This window comes from Oreochromis aureus, linkage group 18 (genome assembly GCF_013358895.1).
Source record: "Oreochromis aureus strain Israel breed Guangdong linkage group 18, ZZ_aureus, whole genome shotgun sequence".
NCBI classification, from domain to species: Eukaryota; Metazoa; Chordata; class Actinopteri; order Cichliformes; family Cichlidae; genus Oreochromis; species Oreochromis aureus.
In genome coordinates, this window is record NC_052959.1 from 11,610,822 (window position 1) to 11,628,642 (window position 17,821).

The 17,821-nt window shown below is 41.0% G+C and overlaps 2 protein-coding genes across 11 annotated transcripts in view; one reads left to right on the plus strand and one right to left on the minus strand.

Moving 5' to 3' along the window:
- Positions 1–1,692: 1,692 nt before the first annotated feature.
- On the minus strand, positions 1,693–3,449 carry LOC116314117 (inhibin beta C chain). The gene is made up of 2 exons (XM_031732015.2): positions 3,071–3,449; positions 1,693–2,548 (listed from the first exon to the last, which is right to left on the minus strand). Exons 1-2 carry the CDS (start codon positions 3,405–3,407, stop codon positions 1,779–1,781), a joined length of 1,107 nt encoding a protein of 368 aa, XP_031587875.2. The 5' UTR covers positions 3,408–3,449; the 3' UTR covers positions 1,693–1,778.
- A 3,674-nt stretch (positions 3,450–7,123) lies between these two features.
- The window catches only part of mast3a (microtubule associated serine/threonine kinase 3a), a 30,725-nt gene continuing 20,027 nt past the window's right edge, over positions 7,124–17,821 (plus strand). For 2 of the 10 annotated variants that reach the window (XM_031732593.2, XM_039602282.1), the window contains exons 1-5: positions 10,181–10,657; positions 13,049–13,137; positions 13,877–13,949; positions 15,588–15,608; positions 15,789–15,870. In XM_031732593.2, the coding sequence (XP_031588453.1) occupies positions 10,572–10,657; positions 13,049–13,137; positions 13,877–13,949; positions 15,588–15,608; positions 15,789–15,870 (351 nt within the window). In that variant the 5' untranslated portion in view covers positions 10,181–10,571. Of the gene's footprint in view, positions 7,376–8,679; positions 8,712–10,180; positions 10,658–13,048; positions 13,138–13,876; positions 13,950–15,587; positions 15,609–15,788; positions 15,871–17,821 lie in introns of those variants that run through there. The other 8 variants (XM_031732616.2, XM_039602287.1, XM_039602283.1 and 5 more) reach the window with 6 other exon arrangements.

Sequence of the window (17,821 nt, forward strand, 5' to 3'; positions counted from 1 at the left end):
ATCTTTTACTAAAAGGAAAAACTCATCTCAGCAGCATTTTATTACCAAATATTGCAGGTAGAAGGCTTGATAAACTGATGATTTGACTCCTCTTCACTCGTTCACACGCTGAACAAAAAAAAAAATCAATTTAAAAAATGGAAAATGTTTGTTTTTCTATCAGGACATTATCCATTTTTTAACAGATTTTTTTTAATATAAATATCTATAAAATGCATTTTCCTTGTCAAAGCAAACTGGATTTTATATTAAGTTTATCCCTTATGTTGTTTAACAAGATGACACTAAACAGAGCGCCAAGGTCATTAAGGAGAGCTCAACACTATCTCTTCTTTACAGCCTGATTTCTCTGGCACGCCTTGACCTGACTAACCTGAAGTGGCTGATAGTGTTTCTCTACAACTCCTTCTGCCAAAAAAAAAGTTTTACTGCAGTTTGAAATGTAAATAAAAAACATAATCCACTGACCTCCAGATCATTAAGTTAATGGACAACATATGACTAAACGGTAGTTTTCCATAGTTTCCACTTAAACCGAATAGTGATTACATTACTTGTGTGGTTATTCAATCACTTCAAACGCTTTTTTTGATATTTTGATGTTGAGACTGTCAACACCTTTGGCCTATAAAAGAAAAGAGATGATGTCTTTTTTTTAATATTATCTTTCTATTTCATCTTTTATCTTTTCTAATGTAAATACACCTCTTTGACAAGCCCTGCTCCCTTTTCTTTCATCCTGACCGCTGTGAAGACAAGCCTAGACAAAAGCCTTCAGTCAGGCAGCCCCCGCACACTTGTGTGGTGCGGGTGCCAAAGGGCGGCCCTTGCTCAGTGCTAACAGAGTGACATCATCGTGGCTGAACCTTGTGAGCCTAAGGAGGGATTACGAGTGACTAGCTCCGCTGACAAAACCCTTTGAATTTTACCCGTGAGCTATCCGAGCCAAGGCTGATTTAGAAAGCTTTTGTTGGTATTTTTTTTTTTTTTTTGTATTATACTTTGTTATTTGTACGACTTGCATAGTACATTATCAGTTTGACATTTTGTAGCAGGGGCATGTTTGCCCCCGTGTTGCATCAGTTCTTTAAACAGGTGGCTGGGAACTGAGACACCCAGCTGCCTTACTTTCCAAATGCCAAGTATTTTCTCCTAGGATTTCAACTTTTTTTTTTTTTTTTCATTTCATAACTTGCCAACTGCCTTCGCTAGATGACAGATCTGGACTTCAGGCAGGCTGGTTAAGTAGTTGCACTCTTTTACAGTGGAGGCAAGGTGTTACAGTGTGCGTTTAAAGGCTCATAGACAATGAAATGTAAGAAAACATACTTTTATTATCACAACTTTAAGTGCAGCACTTCAGCATAAGCAACATTCATTTTGGTATTTCCATATGAACTGAAATGTATAAGACATCAAACAAAATACAAAACAAAACCTCACAAAATCAAAGAATCCGGTGCAATTAAATATTAAATAGTACTAAACAATGATGTAACAAATCAAAAACAAGGCAACACAAACAGTACCATAAATAGACTTAAATAAATAACTAATAGAAAATGTTTACAGGCACACGTCTATCCGCTTTTTAAACTAATGGATAACTCTGATTTTAAATGTAATTGCTTCGTTAATACTCATTGAAGACCTCCGTTTTTTGTGTTTTTTTGTATGTAACGCTTTAAAAAAAAAAAAAAAAAAAAAAAAAAAAGACAACACACTCCAGAAAATACACTTCTTTAAATTTTGAAGAAGTGGTTAGTTGCATTTTGTTCTCAGGCACAGTAACATTTACTGACAATAAAGTCAGTGAAAGTAGTCAGTGTCAGTTTTCCCCTGCTGTCGTAGTGCATGAGGACCATGGGCTCGTAGGCTGCTGGCACACAACAGGGGTGAGGTGTCCCTCCTTTGGTGATCTGGTGCAGCCGAGACTTGACCTGAGTGTGCATGCTTGCCGGCTTGTAGTTGTGGGGGCAGGTGCCGTCGCAAAAATGCATGGTGTATTCGACTGGGGCTACAACCCAGTCTGTCCAGCCGATGTCTTTGAAGGACACGGTGACTGACTTCCGGCAGCACCATCCTGGTTCATCGCAGTCATCTTGCTTGTTGGAGCGACGCTGCCTCGTCCTCTGGTTGGCTTGCGTGAGGTCTAATTCCAGAGAAAAGGTCGGCTTGAGGGCCTCTCTGTTAGCCACTCCTACATCCACAACCAGTGGCTTCCCATTAGTCCCGAACCATTTCTCTACCTCTGGGATGATGTCCAGGTAAACATCTTGAATGTTTGAGATATTAGTTTGGGCTACAGAGTCAGTCCAGGCAGCTGGCCACACTGCTGGCTTTCCCCCATTGACTTTAATTTTAATCTCCTCCCTTGCTTCAGGCCTCACTGAAGTGAGTTTACCCAGAACCTGTCTGGAAATCTTCAGCTTTGCTCGAGCTACAGTCAAGTCATTCTGAATATTCGTATTCTTTTGGAAAACAGCTCTGTACCACCGCATGCTTGGACCTGAGTGTGGACCCCTCCGAAGCGCTTTTACTGGTGACACTAAAGAAAAACACACACACAAAAAAACAACAAAGAAAATTAGAAACAAAGTTGTTAATATCCTTTGATTATTACATTGTGTCATAGAATAATTGGGAAGGGGGAAATAAAAGAAATTCTTTACGAAACTCTCCTGTAATTGGTTGTTATTGATGACACTAATAAAATGTCCTCAAAGTATAGCATTGTGTACAAGGTGTGCCTGTCACGCTCATGATTTCTAAAAGCTTGGAGGAATGTGTTTGCTTTTTTACACCACTGTTTCATGGCTATAGATTCTATTTTAAGCTACATCAGCCTTTATCAGGAATGTGAACTATTAGGAAAGATATTATTCATAGTATTCGTAACCACATTACTATAGCAGGTTTTGCAAGTACACAGTGTTAAACCTAACTATAATAAAGCCTCATTGTCTTCTTCTTGTAATCAAACTTTCTAACCTGGCTTTTCACATCACTATTACAGCGACTATATAAGGCTCAAGTGGGCGGCCCCGTCTAACAGAGTTCTCATCTGTACCTGGAAAGAGCACAGTGGACATGGTGGATTGCGAGTTTTCCCCCATTGGCTGGCTGGAATTTCCTCTTATCTCCCTTATTTTTCTCCTGTAGAGCTGATACATCTTCCTGAGCTCCTTTTTCGAGGCCTTTTGGGTCGGTCTGGGCTCCACGTCCATACCCAAAGAGCTGAGGATCCCTGTCTTCACAGCCTCCAGAAGCAGAACTGCCTGGCTGTCCATCCTCTCCGTATCAGGTGTGTTTTCGTGGGCCTCGTGAAGCTGGCCTTCACCTGAGGTGGAGGCGAGGAGCAGCAGCGTGCAGGTGACGAGTGGGAGAATCGTGTGGGAGATGCACATGGTGAGCCAGCCGGGTAGGTCTGATTTGTGAGAGCAGCAGCAGTCAATGGATAAGGTTTGCCTATGCTATGAACTAAATTCCTGGCATGCCTTCATTTATAGTGCTCCTGTGTTGCCACACCCCTGTTTGGTCAGGTGAGCCTGTGATGGGCTCATCGAGAGCCATATGTCATAATATGGTAGCGTTTTGTGTTATGTGATAACAAGATGTCAACTATAATATCAGAAATGTAAGAAAGACAATTTTTAATCGTTTGCATGTTTTTTTGTTTTATCAACACACAAAGGGAGGCGACAGCAGAAATGGGATGAAGAGATTTTGGGATAAGATTTGGTTACGTCCACCTCAGCATGATGAAGCATTTGAATTTCCAGTTATTCATTACTTTTCACAAATAAATGATCCACGCGAACCACTTCGAAGAAGTCCAACAGAGTTATGCATGTGATAGTTTAATGACCCTCGCCAGTCTGTGTCTAAATGTTTTCAATGCAGCTGTGCCCAGTACAGTCAAAGGTCAAAAGCAAGTTCCAGCTGATGAGAGATTCACCTAACACGGAGCTCAAAACCTCAGCTGTCCGAGCTGCTGGCCATTATCTGGCAAACCCGATTACACATTTTCAACAGACCACATGCAATTAACAAAGGGATACAGTTTATTACGTCTATATCAAGGCTCTTAATGTCGAGCACCCTAGAGAGTAAATGTCTCAAGGTTAGATAGAAGACAGATAAAAGAACAAAGAAGCAATCAATGTCAAAACAGGGAACTTTCTTAATCTGCCATGACAGCAATCATGTGGTCACACAATAGACATAAGCTTAAATGTGTATTTTTAGCACGAAATGGATCTGCATATCTGATCTCAGCCTCTTCTGTCCCCTGCGTTGAACAAGAGAGCAAAAATGCTGCAGTTTCCGTCGCTGGTGATTGATAGGACAGACCAAAGAAGTAAACAAATACATCATGGAGCTCTGCCAAGACCTTATCAGCATGTATAATTCTCACTTCGGTCAGTAATAAGGGTCAGTGCACTGCCAAGCATTCTCCCCACCCTTATAATTGCGGAGATGTGTGCGAATCTCTAAACAGTGAGTCACCAAGGTGATGAAACAATCATGTGCTTTCCCAGGTGAGTTTTTTCCGGATGAAAGCGAGTGAAAGGTGTAAAGTGACTCACGCTGAACTGACACCCTGGTTTAATCTGTCATTAAATGTTTACGGTCTTCTCTGTCTGTCTTCATCTATTGTTAAGTGAGATAGAAAAAAAACCCTCTGACTCATTTTGTCAGCATGACTGAGGAGTTTCAGAGTACTGACAGTGAATTTCATGTCACACACTGCCCAGACCTGATGCAAAGTGTCATCAGACAAGACCAAAATGTAAAAGTATGTGTGTCCTTCTGTGTGATATATATACACACACACATATGTGTCTGATGACACATTGCATCAGGTCTGGGCATCAGGTTCGAGCTGTGTGTGCGTATGATGAAATTCACTCTCAGTACTATATATAGCTATATTTTACATAGCTACATATATATAAATACATAAAATGTATTTGTATATGTTTTACAAACCCTCCAGGCACAGAAAAGTTTAATTCAGCAGTCATTTCGACGGAACTGCACCCATCTCTCTTTTTGTTTGAAAAAGTTTTCACAAACAATGTGACAGTGGATCATACATGTATTGATAGATAGATAGATAGATAGATAGATAGATAGATAGATAGATAGATAGATAGATAGATAGATAGATAGATAGATAGATAGATAGATAGATAGATAGATAGATTTTAATTTAAAAAATAAATAAATCATGTTAATATTTCATAACATGATTTATGACAGTAACCCTTGTGGTGTCCTCGGGTCAAAAATGGTCCCTAGGTGAATGGCAAACAAGTATATGGGAATCCCGAGGACACCACACGGGTATTAATAATCATATCTGTAACTGAAACCATTCCCATAAGAAAACGTGGTGAAGTTTTCAACTTCAGACAGCTTGCGTATTGACTTACTGCACCGTGGCGCCCCCTCGTGATCGTAAAGCTACACTACAGAATTTAATTAGCTAAGTGAGACTGGATTTGGTCAGGAGAAGGAAGTAATTGTTAGCATAAACCTGAACCCAAAGTTGAGCCAGACCAGTATTACAGAAATACTTTCTGTTCCAGATGTGAAATGTTTGCTTTATCTAACATGTCTGGGATTTTTATCTCTAAACTGAGAAGCAAAAACCAAACTTCACAAATAGTTTTATAGACAAACTTCAGTCACCTTTTCTTTTTCATTTTTTTGTTTTGTGATAGTTGTTCCGTGTGATTCCCAAACTCCTGAGTGTACGGGAAGTTGTATCTCTTCCTCTTTACCTTTCCTTTGCAGTGAACAAAAATAAACTGAGACTGAGTAAAAAGAGATACGGATGACTGGTGCAGTACAAAGATGACTTCGACGGAGCTCCAAACGCTTTCACGGTCAGTTTGGACAACAGGCCAATGCGCAAGAGGAATTCTGTGTGTTTCCAGTTAAATTAGATTCAAAGAAAAATGAATCAGGTGAATACAACAGCAGGCCGAGCGTCACAGGGAGAATCCACCCATCTTCAGTGTCTCATGGTTGGAAATCACTTCCTTGTAGGATTATGGTGTGCTTAGGCTGTAGTCTTGTTTGCCGAAGAGAACAGATTTAAAGAAAGGCAAACAGAAAACCCAAACACATTACTGTTTGTCTGTGATCACCATGGCTGACTGGCCGCAGAGGTTTAAAGTCAAAGACTTATATAGAGAGCACGAGGAAACAATTTCAAAATATTTAATTCAAAGGTCTAATGCTTTAAATCTGCCACAAAAATTCTGAAGCACATTTAATTTTAAATAAAAAGCTGTTTCGAACAAATATGAAAAAAATGTGAATATGTTTTAGTCAGTGTTTCACACCTTGCCTCCGTGAAGCAATCACACAAAGACAAAACAACACACCATAGTGTGATACATTCAGTCACTGTATTCAGTCACTCAGCTGAAAAAACCCCCAAACTTCATTCTGACACAGTAAGTTTTCACTTTTAGCTGTTTCAAATCAACAGTGAACTTCACGGGAGAACAAGGAAGGGTTCACATCCCCTCCCCTTATGTAAACTCATGTGTTACATCACAGGAGAAAAGATCGACCATTGTTTTCTATGAAAAAAACAAAAAACCCCAAAACAAAAACATCATAGTGTCACTGCGTGACAGGCACAGATCAGTCCCCGCTGTTCAGCTTGACTTGAGAGCTCAGTTGTTGCGCATCCTCTCACTATTAAAGCATGATTCCTCCAGGCACAAGCTGTTATTTGGCATGATGGTGTTTTTTTTCCTTTTTCACAAGCTCACAAGAAACATCCTGCGTGGATGGCAGCATGCGGAAATGAATGGAGTGCTCGTGTTTCATGGGAATTTTGGTGGCAATGAAGAAACGTGTCTGTTTCACACCTGTGTTGAATATTCATAAATTGTTTTTATTTTTATTTATTTATTTATGGGGGGTCTTGGGTTCTTATGGGTTAAAAAAAAAAGGCCATTTAGCTGCAGACAGTAAGGCGGTCAGCTTTTTGACAACTAGATGACAGAACGTCGATAACAGGGTCAAAGCGCCAACCCCTCTCTTCATTAATAAGGTTAACAGGCTGCATCTCTTCCCGGTCGGGTGATCAGCTGACTGGAGGACTGGTGGTGGCCACCTTTTGTGGTAGGTCGTGCAGCTCGCCCAGGGGAGGAGAAGGAGGAGGAGCAGGAGGAGGTGTTGATGGTGGTGCAGTAGAAGCAGCAGCAGCGGGAGGGAGGAGGACTGTATCCAACGCTCCCGGGGAGAGGACGGAGCGCAAGAATGGGCTGACTGACCGGGGATCCGCCGTGTGCTTTCGTTGTCTTCAGTGATGGATGAGCCGAATATCCTGAGACGCCGCGGTCTACAGGTAAACGGAGGCTGGCTGTCATGACAGCGCGCGGTTGTGGTCGTTTCTGGGGAAACGAGATTAGATCAAAGTGATGAGCCATTTGCCGACAATGCAAGGCATTGATGTCAGCTTGGCTTATGTGGCGTGAGCTTATTTTCCATTAAAAAAACAACTTTCACCTTTCCTCTTTAGATCTGTGCTTTATCGATTAGGTTATGTGGCATCGTTAGAAATTATTATGTGCACTGAGCATCTTCCCCATGCCCCGTGGGCATCCTTTCAGAAAAGGTGGAGTCCCACGAACCGTAGCAACGGGGACACATAATAAATTTTATAAATGTAAGGTGTGTATATCAGACCTGACCTCACTACTACTTAGCTGTGTGTTTATTTTGGAGCTCTTTCTGTGTGCTTTGGACAATCTGGTTGCCTTGGTGATCTGGAGCACAAAAGCCAATGGTTCCTGGAAGACTGTCAGAAACATCTTCTCCTGGGTGCCATGTTCATTTGAGATGTTCACGGCTAGAATAATTAAGTGTTTGTTTTTGCTCCATTCATGTCTGTATTTTCTGAATTCATTTAGTAGGCAAAGCTGCATTGTGTCCACCCAGGGTCTGATGAAGCAGTAACACTGATCATCAGTCCAAACTGGGTGTTTCCATTCCCTTGTCTCTGTTTATAGTAACTGGCCTTTTCCCACCTTGCATTCATTGAATTTCGATGAAGTGAAGCCATGCAGCTACAATGAAAATAATGGTCATGGTGGAAATGCTGTTTCAGTGCACAGTTCTCCCTTTTTAAAAACCGTCTTTATAGTCACTTTCTCAATTTTCAGACCGTTGGAGGTAATGAAAAAAGTGCAGGTAGTCTCAAATTCTGTGCACAGACTCTCTCAGTGTGACACGGTGCCACCCTGTCCTTCAAATCCTGACTGGCAAGAGCAGTTTTACAGTTTTAGCTGAAACTCACGGGCCGAGGATTTGCAATTAAATGGCTACAAGGCCCACTTGTCATTGCCAGAAACTAGGCCATTCAGCAGCTAATGATATTTGCATAGTGCCGATGAAAAAATAAATAGGAGTGACACAAAACAAGGCCACCAGGAAAAACAGCGTTATTATTAGCACCTTGTGACTGTAAGAATGAAATGTACTCCATAGCAGTGTATTCAAAATGATAGGTGTCCTCCTTGACAGGAAAAGAAGACCTTTAAGATGGTGATAACTGCATTTCAAGCCAGTGATTTCAGAGCAAAGGTGGAAGATGTCCCCACCATCACCATCACATTTTTCTCAATTCAACCTTTCCCTCTTCTCTTATAGAAAGAACTGAGTCTTCCTCGCAGGGGAAATCTGTAAGTATGTCATCTGGGCAATTCTGTGCATCTTTCCCTCTTTGTCCCCCTTTTGCACCTTTTTTTGTACCCCAAACCAGACCAGTCAGTTGTCTGTCACATGTGGGCTTTATTGTGCATGCATGCTGCTTTTCCTGACGGTAAACTTTTACTTCTTCAGATCCTGAAGTGCAGGAACTTCTTAAAGCACCTAAGAAATTTGGCTGAAAGATAGAGCAGGCTCACCGCCCAGACTGGTTTTATATAAATGTTAGGAGGGGGGAAACAGAGGAGGAGAGTGGGAGACATTGTAGGTCTCAGTGTGAGAGAATCAATTAAGCCACTTCTTCTTTTACTGAAAGAATCCAGGCTTTGAATCTGTTTTTAATTGATTTAACATCCTAGTGCCTATATCATTGTATATTATTAGCTGAACTGAGCAAGCAAGCTGAGCAAGTTCTAACAGGTAACTGCTTAGTTGTGACTGTTTATTTATTTTTTGGCAAATGTTTGACCTGCACAAAATTCATAGGTTATTACATCATCGTTACAGCTCATTTCAGACATTACGAGTAGAGCAGCAGTGACACATTGGAGTGCATGAAGGAAGTTACCTGTGAATTTGCTGCCAAACAGAAGCCGTTCTGGTTAAAAATGAATAAATAAATACATGTGACTCCAACTTGTCCAGGGACTTTCCCTGGAATGGGCTAGAGCTGAAGCCAAGATAGTTTCAATAGCTGGGAATGAAAGGAAATATCAGAATCACTGAATAATATATATTCATCCCAGCTGACAGTTTCAAAGATCTTTAGGAGCTAGATGTGTTTGTGCTGCTTACCTACACTTGTCCCACTGCCAGTATGGTGTTTTGAGACAAAGTGATGTTTTTGAAATAAAATCCTTTGTATCCCATTGTCTCTGATATCTGTTGGCCAAGTCAGGTGATTTCATTAAGGCTTTTCTGTCTTCTAATATACATCTATATGCATATATTGCTGTATTAACCTTATACAGGACAAAAATGAGCACCATATAAGTCCTGACATGGGGCAGTCTCTGTGTGTGTGTGTATAAAGAAGTTAATTTAATATATTTATCACAGGTAATACCTGTATTTTAAAACGTAAGAAAAAAGACTTAAACTCTCCGAACCATTGTTTTATATAGGCTTTGAAATCAATAAAAGTCGCGAGGGTCCCAATAATCGCTATTGAAAAAATGTTACCTTCACGACTATCGGACACTCTGAAAATAGTCTTTCTAATTTTGATATAACTTGTTGTCAAATGTTATATTTATTGTTTCTCTTAAAAAAAATTAAAGAGAAAAATTAAAAATAAAATAAAATAAAAGATTTATCGTTGAAAACGCGTAATTCCTTAGATTTTTGGACCGGATGGAATATTTGTGTCATAGCGTTTTTAAAACAGTATTTCCGACAGGACGTGAAAGCATCAGAAGTCCCTCCTCCTGCTGGCGCGCGGCGATGCGGCTGCGCGTTGCAGCAGAGACGTTGCTGTGGTTGAAAGTTTCTGTCCCCAGAATAACACTTCACGTTTTGTCGAAGCTAGTTATCGGTCGATAATGTTGCACCTCGTGGGAGACGGGCTGTCTCGGAAATTTTACTGGTGACATTGAAAAGGAGCAGCGTGACCATGGCCGTCGCAGTCGCTAGCACCACCGAGCTGCCCTGCCCGGGGTCTGGGGTCAGTCTGTATCGAAGAAGCAGAAAGGAGTTTGTGCCTTTGGAGTCGACGTACTAGCCTAACGGCGACTATAATACCAAATCGACAGGGGAGACTGTTTACCGCGATGCCCCCTCTTTAACGACAGGATACTAATTCTCATATCGGATCGGATTTAGCGGTCACCTCCAACATGTCTGATCAAAACTACTACTGGACCGTGCTGCCGAGCTACAAAACTAGTTTTGTGACCGGGGCCATGATGAAAAGATCGAAAAGGTAACAACATCTAAAGCCTGTTTTTAACTAGAAAAATCTCCTTGAATATGGAGAGGAATGTTAATTAGCCTCGACCAAACTGCTGCAAAACGTCTGGGGTTTGTGTGTTTGTCATCGGCTGTGCCGTTCAGTCTCTGAGAAACAGCAATTTGTTGAACGTCGTAATTTCGAGCTATTTGATTCAAGGCGCTTAATGGCAACCTCCACACTGTCTGCTAATATAGCCGCTTCACAGCTCAGACATCTGATCCCTCCGGAGGGTCTGTGATAGCCCCTCAGCATGGCACTGTATGTGTCGGTTCCATCCGCCCTAGTTTTTGTTTCCGACAGAGAAACGTGGCCATTGTAGACTGTTGTGTGTATGTGTGCGGGCAGGCTGCATTGTCTGCTGCCAGCTGTCGCATAAAGCGACACCAGGGCCCACTGCTGATCGGTGCACTGATGCGGTTAGTGGGACAGTAGTGTTGTAAACGTGCTCTCATCAATCAGATAAATCCAATCAGCTCTTAAGGTGTCTTAGCCCGTAATGCACTCAAGATGTCTTTGGCAGTCAGTGAGTTCATAGTGATCTTAAATTGTGGCGTCTCTACCTCTCATCTCTTTGTCATAATCTGAACACATAATTGTTGGTTTGCTGGCACAATTTGCCTTTGTTACAGTGGTGTAAACCGCAAAAGCTGCAGTTTATATTGCAGGATTTTAACATGTAAATGTACTGCTATTGAGTGAAGCTTCAGAAGACCGCCATTAGCACACTGAAAACATAGGCTGTCTGTGGAATGTCAAACTATCCTTTCATACAGCTGGGAGGTCATGCATCAATCAGTGATGTGGCCGATCCACCACAGTGTGAGCTGATGAAATTGGCTTCAGTTAACAAATGCAGCAGACATAGTTAACACGCAGCCCTGTGTTTCAGTGGCCTACATTCATCATGTTTCATGTCTTCCTGCAAGATCCCTACAAACCATTATTGTTAGTCCCAAATATCAGTCGTCTTATGACTGCTAGCTGTTGATGAAGCGCTCACGTGGTGTGCCAGTGTGATACAGTGGTGCTCTCATATTTTTTTCTGCACAGGTTCTGGAGTGTTTTTGCTTATATTTATTGTTTTTAACAGGAGCAAAATGGAGAACCTTCACAGTGTTTCTGTGGTTGGAGGTGTACTGTAGACAATTTGAAGCCCAACTCTTGGCACACGTCGACCCTCTCATCCCTCTGTTGCTGTGGCACTTTGAGTCTTTTTGGGTTGAGGGGCCATATAGTCTGTGAATCTGCCTTTGCACCGACCCAGAAACGTCAGGCTCTGTTGTCGTCTCAGCCCCTCAATTATTTTAGGTCACTGCCAGAAGGAAAGGGAGACAGGATCTACTTCACCGATATGAAACAGAAAGCATTGAGATCACAAACGGGGGGGAAAAAACCAAAGTAAACTGAAAAGAAGCCAAAACTATAATCTTAATGAAAACATGGAGTTAACACCTGCGTGCAGAAACCTGCAGGCACCAAATACAAACGTACAGGAAATGGACAAGATAACACTGGTACTCTAAAGTAATGTCATACTTGGACTGGTAAGCCAAAAAGGCATTAGGTTGTTTGCTTTACTCCAAAAGCTGCATCAAAAGAGCATTTTAAACTCTACAAATATATGCGAATTTGAAGAAAACCAACCCAATGAGCAGGAACACTGTTTGTAAATTGAAACCAAAAAACCAATCAGGACAAACAACACGGACCAGCTTCAAAAGTACCAGCAGAAGTGAAACAACACTTCACAGCTCACACAGACCGAAGTACAAACATGTGGACGGTGTGTCATGGCCTGCTCAATTATATCGGGTCACTTGGACCATTTTATTTATTTCCATCATGATAAAACAGCTTTCCAAAGTTCTTATTGTCTAATCAGGCTGTGCCAGTGGTACTGATAAGTAATATATATCCCTTATCTCACATGACAATACTCTCAGACGTCATTGGATCGTACCACACTGCTCAATCCAGACTTCACATTATTTACTGATTAGAAGTGGCTAAAAGAAAAAGAAAAAAAAAGTTTAATTCCTCTAAAAATTAGAGCAGGTAATGTGTAGTTAGCGCTAATGCATAAGGAAGAAGTTGCACTCAAGTTGCTTTGTTTATATATTTACATGCAAACATGTTTGTTGTCATGCATGCATGTGTATGTTTGTATGTATATACATAATTACAGTGGCATTACTAATGTCAGCACATCAAAAAATATAAATTCAGAGGCTGATCGAGTTTGATTTTTTTTTTTTTTTCCACAGATAAGATTGATAAACAAAGTGTGCTTGGATCATGTTTGTTACAACACTGCATAAAACAGATGTTCACTCTCTTCTGTTTGCCGCTTTCCACTCACAGTTCCCGTAACAACAAGAGAAGGAGTTTGGCGGTCGGGACCCCATCGCCCACGCTGTCACGACCGCTTTCACCTCTCCCACTCGCCACAGGTACTTGTTTCGGTTTTACCCGTTTGTCTGCTCGCCTCAGTGCGGGGTTGATTGGATTGGCTCATCAGAATTCCTGCATTTAGCCACCGCTGATTGCGTGTGAAGCAGAGAAGTTACAGAGGGTGGAGTGGTGAGGAGAGCACAGGATTGGCTGTCTTATGTAGGATCATCAGTCTCAAGTTTGTTTTGATGCTGTATGTTGTGAAGCAATCACTAGTTTACCTCTAGTGTTTTGTTTTTTTCCTTCTTTCTCATAATGTGCCCACAGTAGAGTGCAAAAGCCATACAATGCTTTTCCTTGTGATAATTTTTAATGTAGCCCCCTCTAGCTTTCCTCATCATTTGATCTCTCCACTTAAAAAGTGTCATTCCGTGTATCCCCCTTTTTTTGTGATTTGTCCTCCGGGACAATGGAAGTCCTTTAATGACCTTTTTAGCAGTATGCAATATGGTGTGATTGTACCACATACCCCCTGCTGTCTGTTGACACAATCCTTCTTTGATTAGGACAGGACAGGAAGGGCCCTAGATAACTTGTGTATATGCATCACTGTCATTAAAAGATTTGATTGTTTCACTTTGAACTTGTGAAGGAAAACCATCTGCAAAGTTGACTGTTGCACACTGATGGTGTAAAACATTAGGAAGCCAGTCCAGTTATTCTGCATTTAGTAATATGCTTAGTTTCCTTCAGCTTCCTCTCAATTTTCAAAAATTTTGTTTTGTTTTGTTTCCTCAGCTGGTAGCAGTCCTTCAGAAAGCCCCAGAAATGTCTCTGCTAGCTCTTCTGCCAACTTCCAGTTTGCCCGCAGGTAAGAATTAAATGAAATGCTTTTTAATATAGTCTTGGTTTAAACCACTCAAGCTCAGACACATCATTGCAGTAGTTTCTTTCCCATAAAAACGTCAACTGGAAAATGACTAAAACAGACATTGCAATGAAAAGTACTATAATGGACTGAAATGGCAGCAAATTAGATACAAAAATAAGATATGCATGTCAGTGGAAGTTTATTTTTATTCTTGGCCCACTTCAACTAAAAATGAAATCAGAAAAAATAACCAAGGGATCTTTGGTTTGGTGGAAACTGTGTGCACACAAAATGAACATGCCCTGGCTTGTTCCCTTTGCCCCTCAAATCGAGGCAGTGGAGAACCATGTCTGACCAGCTGAAAGCCCCAAGGGTCACTCACTTACTGGACGTGGGTCTTGGCATTTGTCAACCCAATTAGGAAGGCGATTTGGTGCGCGCACTCATTACTCAGGGCTGCTGTGATTATGGAGGAAAACTGCAGAGCTTGCCTTCTCATCACGCCTGCCGTTTATAGACTCGCTGGGATTTAGAGGAACATTAGCTGCAACCGGCTTCCTCAGTCAACAGCGGAAAATAGTGTGGTAGCCTGTCTCTAAGAAGACTTTAGTAAGGAACAGCAACATGTATACTTGAATGTAGGATTTTCAAGAACACTGTAGTTTAAATGTATGTGATGACCGAGTGTCTCAGATGTCACGAGTTAAGCTGCAGTGCAGTATGCCATATTGCACCATAGAGCTCAGGGACGCAGAGGGGAAGTCTTCTTAGAGGACTGCCTTGTGCAGCTCATCTAAATTTATTGACATTTTTAAGCTGCCAGAGTGTAGACAGATGCTGTGACTGCACTTTTGACAGCTCCACTGGGTTTATTTGTTATTCACAAAAGCTGTGTAGCTCTGCTTTTGGTGCAGTTATTTTTTCATGTGAACATGGAGTAGCCTTGAAGAGTAAGGACGACCAGCGCTCTGGTCCACTCTGATTTATTTATTTTGTTCCTTTCACAACTAAGCCATTGATTCCAGTATTGATTTGAAACCTTTGCCTTTATTAGTGGCTTCTTATAGCAACATGATACAACATGTTTTGCCACATATCAGATAGGGACTAGATGAGAAACTATACATGTAACACTGCTCGCTAACCCTCAGATCCCTTTGTTTTCGCTGTCACCTCTAATTTAGCTACATGTCCCCAAGAGCTGGTTTCTCAGAGAAACTGCATTCGACCATCTTTTGTTGCCACAGATAGACTCCTTGAAGGAAACTGGGCCACTTCCTCAGAGTGTATAGGATGGAAAACTATTGGGACAGTGGAGATTTATTTATTTATTTGGTAGAGAAAGGTTCAGGGTTTCTGCAGTGTTAATGAGTGCATTGTGTGTCTGTGTGCATAGTGAGAAACTGTCTGTAGGTCTCAATGCTGCAGTATGATAGCAGCTTGGCAGGTGTTCAGAAACAGCAAACAACCACTGGCGGGGAGTTCTGTCAGACTAACAGGACTGTGACTTTGACAGGCAGACTTAATCTGTCACTGTCATTAAACAGTGTTTATTTTCTCTCTCACTTCATGCCTCCATTCGCCCCTTCTTTCTCTCTGCATCTCTCGCCTCCATTCCCTTTTTTTGCATCTGTGTAGTCAACTGGCCCGGACTGAAAGGTAAGAAAATAACTAATTGCTGTTTCTTCTTCTTGCTAAGACTCAAACATCAAATGTTGTCTGTTGGCCTTTTTAGGCTTTGAAGATTGGAATGAGTCAACAGGATGTAAAGGTTTTCATATGAGCCTTCACTGAGCAGCTTGTTATTTGTGTGTGCTTGTTTGTGTGTGTGTTTTTTAGCAGGGCGGATGGGCGAAGGTGGTCGGTGGCATCTGTTCCCTCCTCTGGATACTGCACAAACGCACCGAGTTCATCAGTATCTGTAAGCGGAGAAGTATCTCTTACTGTCTGTCACCTCTTTCCATCATTACACATTCAACCTCTCTCTAAACCACTACCTTGGGGGCATTTAGTTCTCCACTTTACAGGACTGTGGTGTCTTGCAAACTTCCGATGCTGACTGAGCTGTAAAGCCCATCAGGTTACGCAGTGTCATAAATCTGCCTATAAATGATTGTTGATTTTACAGTAGACCAGGGATGTCAAACTCATTTTACATCATGACCTACATACACATCTAAAGCTGGCTGGACCAGTGAAACTCCCCATTCTGTTAATATAAAGAAGTTAACCTACACATTTAATCTCAGAAAATAAAAAAGGGGGCAATTTCAACTGTATTTCTCTTTTTCTACATGATAACGAAATGCTCTTGTAGTACATGAAATAAATGTGGTGGGATGACTCTTTGGCCTTAAATTGTAAGAAACAAATAGTGATTTTACATATAGTCTAAAATTACAGGGGGAAAAAAACTGTCCAGGCTATCCTGTGATTATAAAAACAAAGATTTTATAAATTCACAAAAAACGTGGACCCATTGTTTAAAATGAAAGAAATCTCTGTAGTAAATAGTGGAAAAACAAACAAAACAGTAAAATATCTGACATTTAATTGTTTGTCTGTTACTTAATTACTTTGGTGTGGTATGACACAGGGTAGGTCTTTATTGTCAGCTAAAGCTGTAAAATTTGTGAAAATAAAGTTTTAAAATTTATGCCATCCTTCACATTTTCCAAAGCCATCCTGTGGATGGGATTGGAGTTTTTGCTAGTCCACTTCTAGCCCCCCGGTCTTATGTTTGAGACCCCTGCAGTAGACCCATATAGAGAGCAAAAAAGGCCCTTTCCTAAAATGCTCCACATCTTGACCATATTTTATGATTTTGATGCAGTGTAGCACATAAAGTCATAGTTAAAATGTTTTGCAGTGGTATAAATTATGCGTCTCAGACACTTTTGCAGCTTTGGGTTTTATTTGCATTATTTTGTAGCTATTTCTTTGATATAGTGATGAACAATCATAAGTACAAGAATTGACCATACTAAAAATGTCAAAAGACCTTCCAGCAGTCCTGGAGCAATTTGGTGACAGTATGTGCATCGTTCAGCATAATGAAGCGCCATGTCACAAGGTCAAAAGTGATATCCCAAGTGTGGGAATCAGAATCCAATTAAAAATCTCTGGTCTTTAAAAAGCAGATAGACAAACAAACTGTGCTCATCTTCGTGCACTGAAGCAGGAACGGTTTGCCATCGATGAGGATTTTGGCCTAGAAGAAGATTTCTAGAACTCCACCGAAAATTGTAGAAGTTATGAAAAAGAATGGTCAACACTGTAAATATAGACTCTGTGCACACAACCCTTTTTAAAGTTATATAATACATTTATTAATTTAAATTAATTAAAAAAAGTGTATGAATAATAAAATTGGTGCAACTGCCAAAACGTTTGGCTAGGTCTGTAAAGATTTGCTCATCACTCTGTAGCTGACAGCTGGTCGCTGGACACTGCAGGCTTTGGTTATGTAGATAACGTCCTCCCCTTTTACGTCAGTGTCCTCGCTCCCACTGAATGGCACTTCAACAGTTTGTTTCAGAGTTGAGTAGTTTAAGTCTGTGGGACAGTCTGCTAACTGTCCTACTTTTGTCTTCTCCCTTATTAGGAAGGCGTCGCCACACAGCGGGTATCTCGCATGTTTGATTGGAGTTTTTATCCTGAGGCAACCACAAGGGGAATTTTTCACGGATCTTTCACGTGAAAAGCAAAAAGTGCTGTTCCACTGAACCAATCTTACCACTGCTACCTGTAATTTTTTACCTTTTTTAAAAATTTATATATTGTGGTTACTGGTCACAAAATCAGTGCTAGTCTCTCGTGAACACCACTTTAAAGCAGTAATTAGCCAAAAATATGAATATTAATAGAATTGG

Coding starts and splice junctions, on each gene's coding strand:
- LOC116314117 (XM_031732015.2), bottom strand. CDS start 3,407: ATGTGCATCTCCCACACGATTCTCCCACTCGTCACCTGCACGCTGCTG. Junction 2,549..3,070: donor GTCCACTGTGCTCTTTCCAG/GTACAGATGAGA, acceptor GTTTTTCTTTAG/TGTCACCAGTAAAAGCGCTT.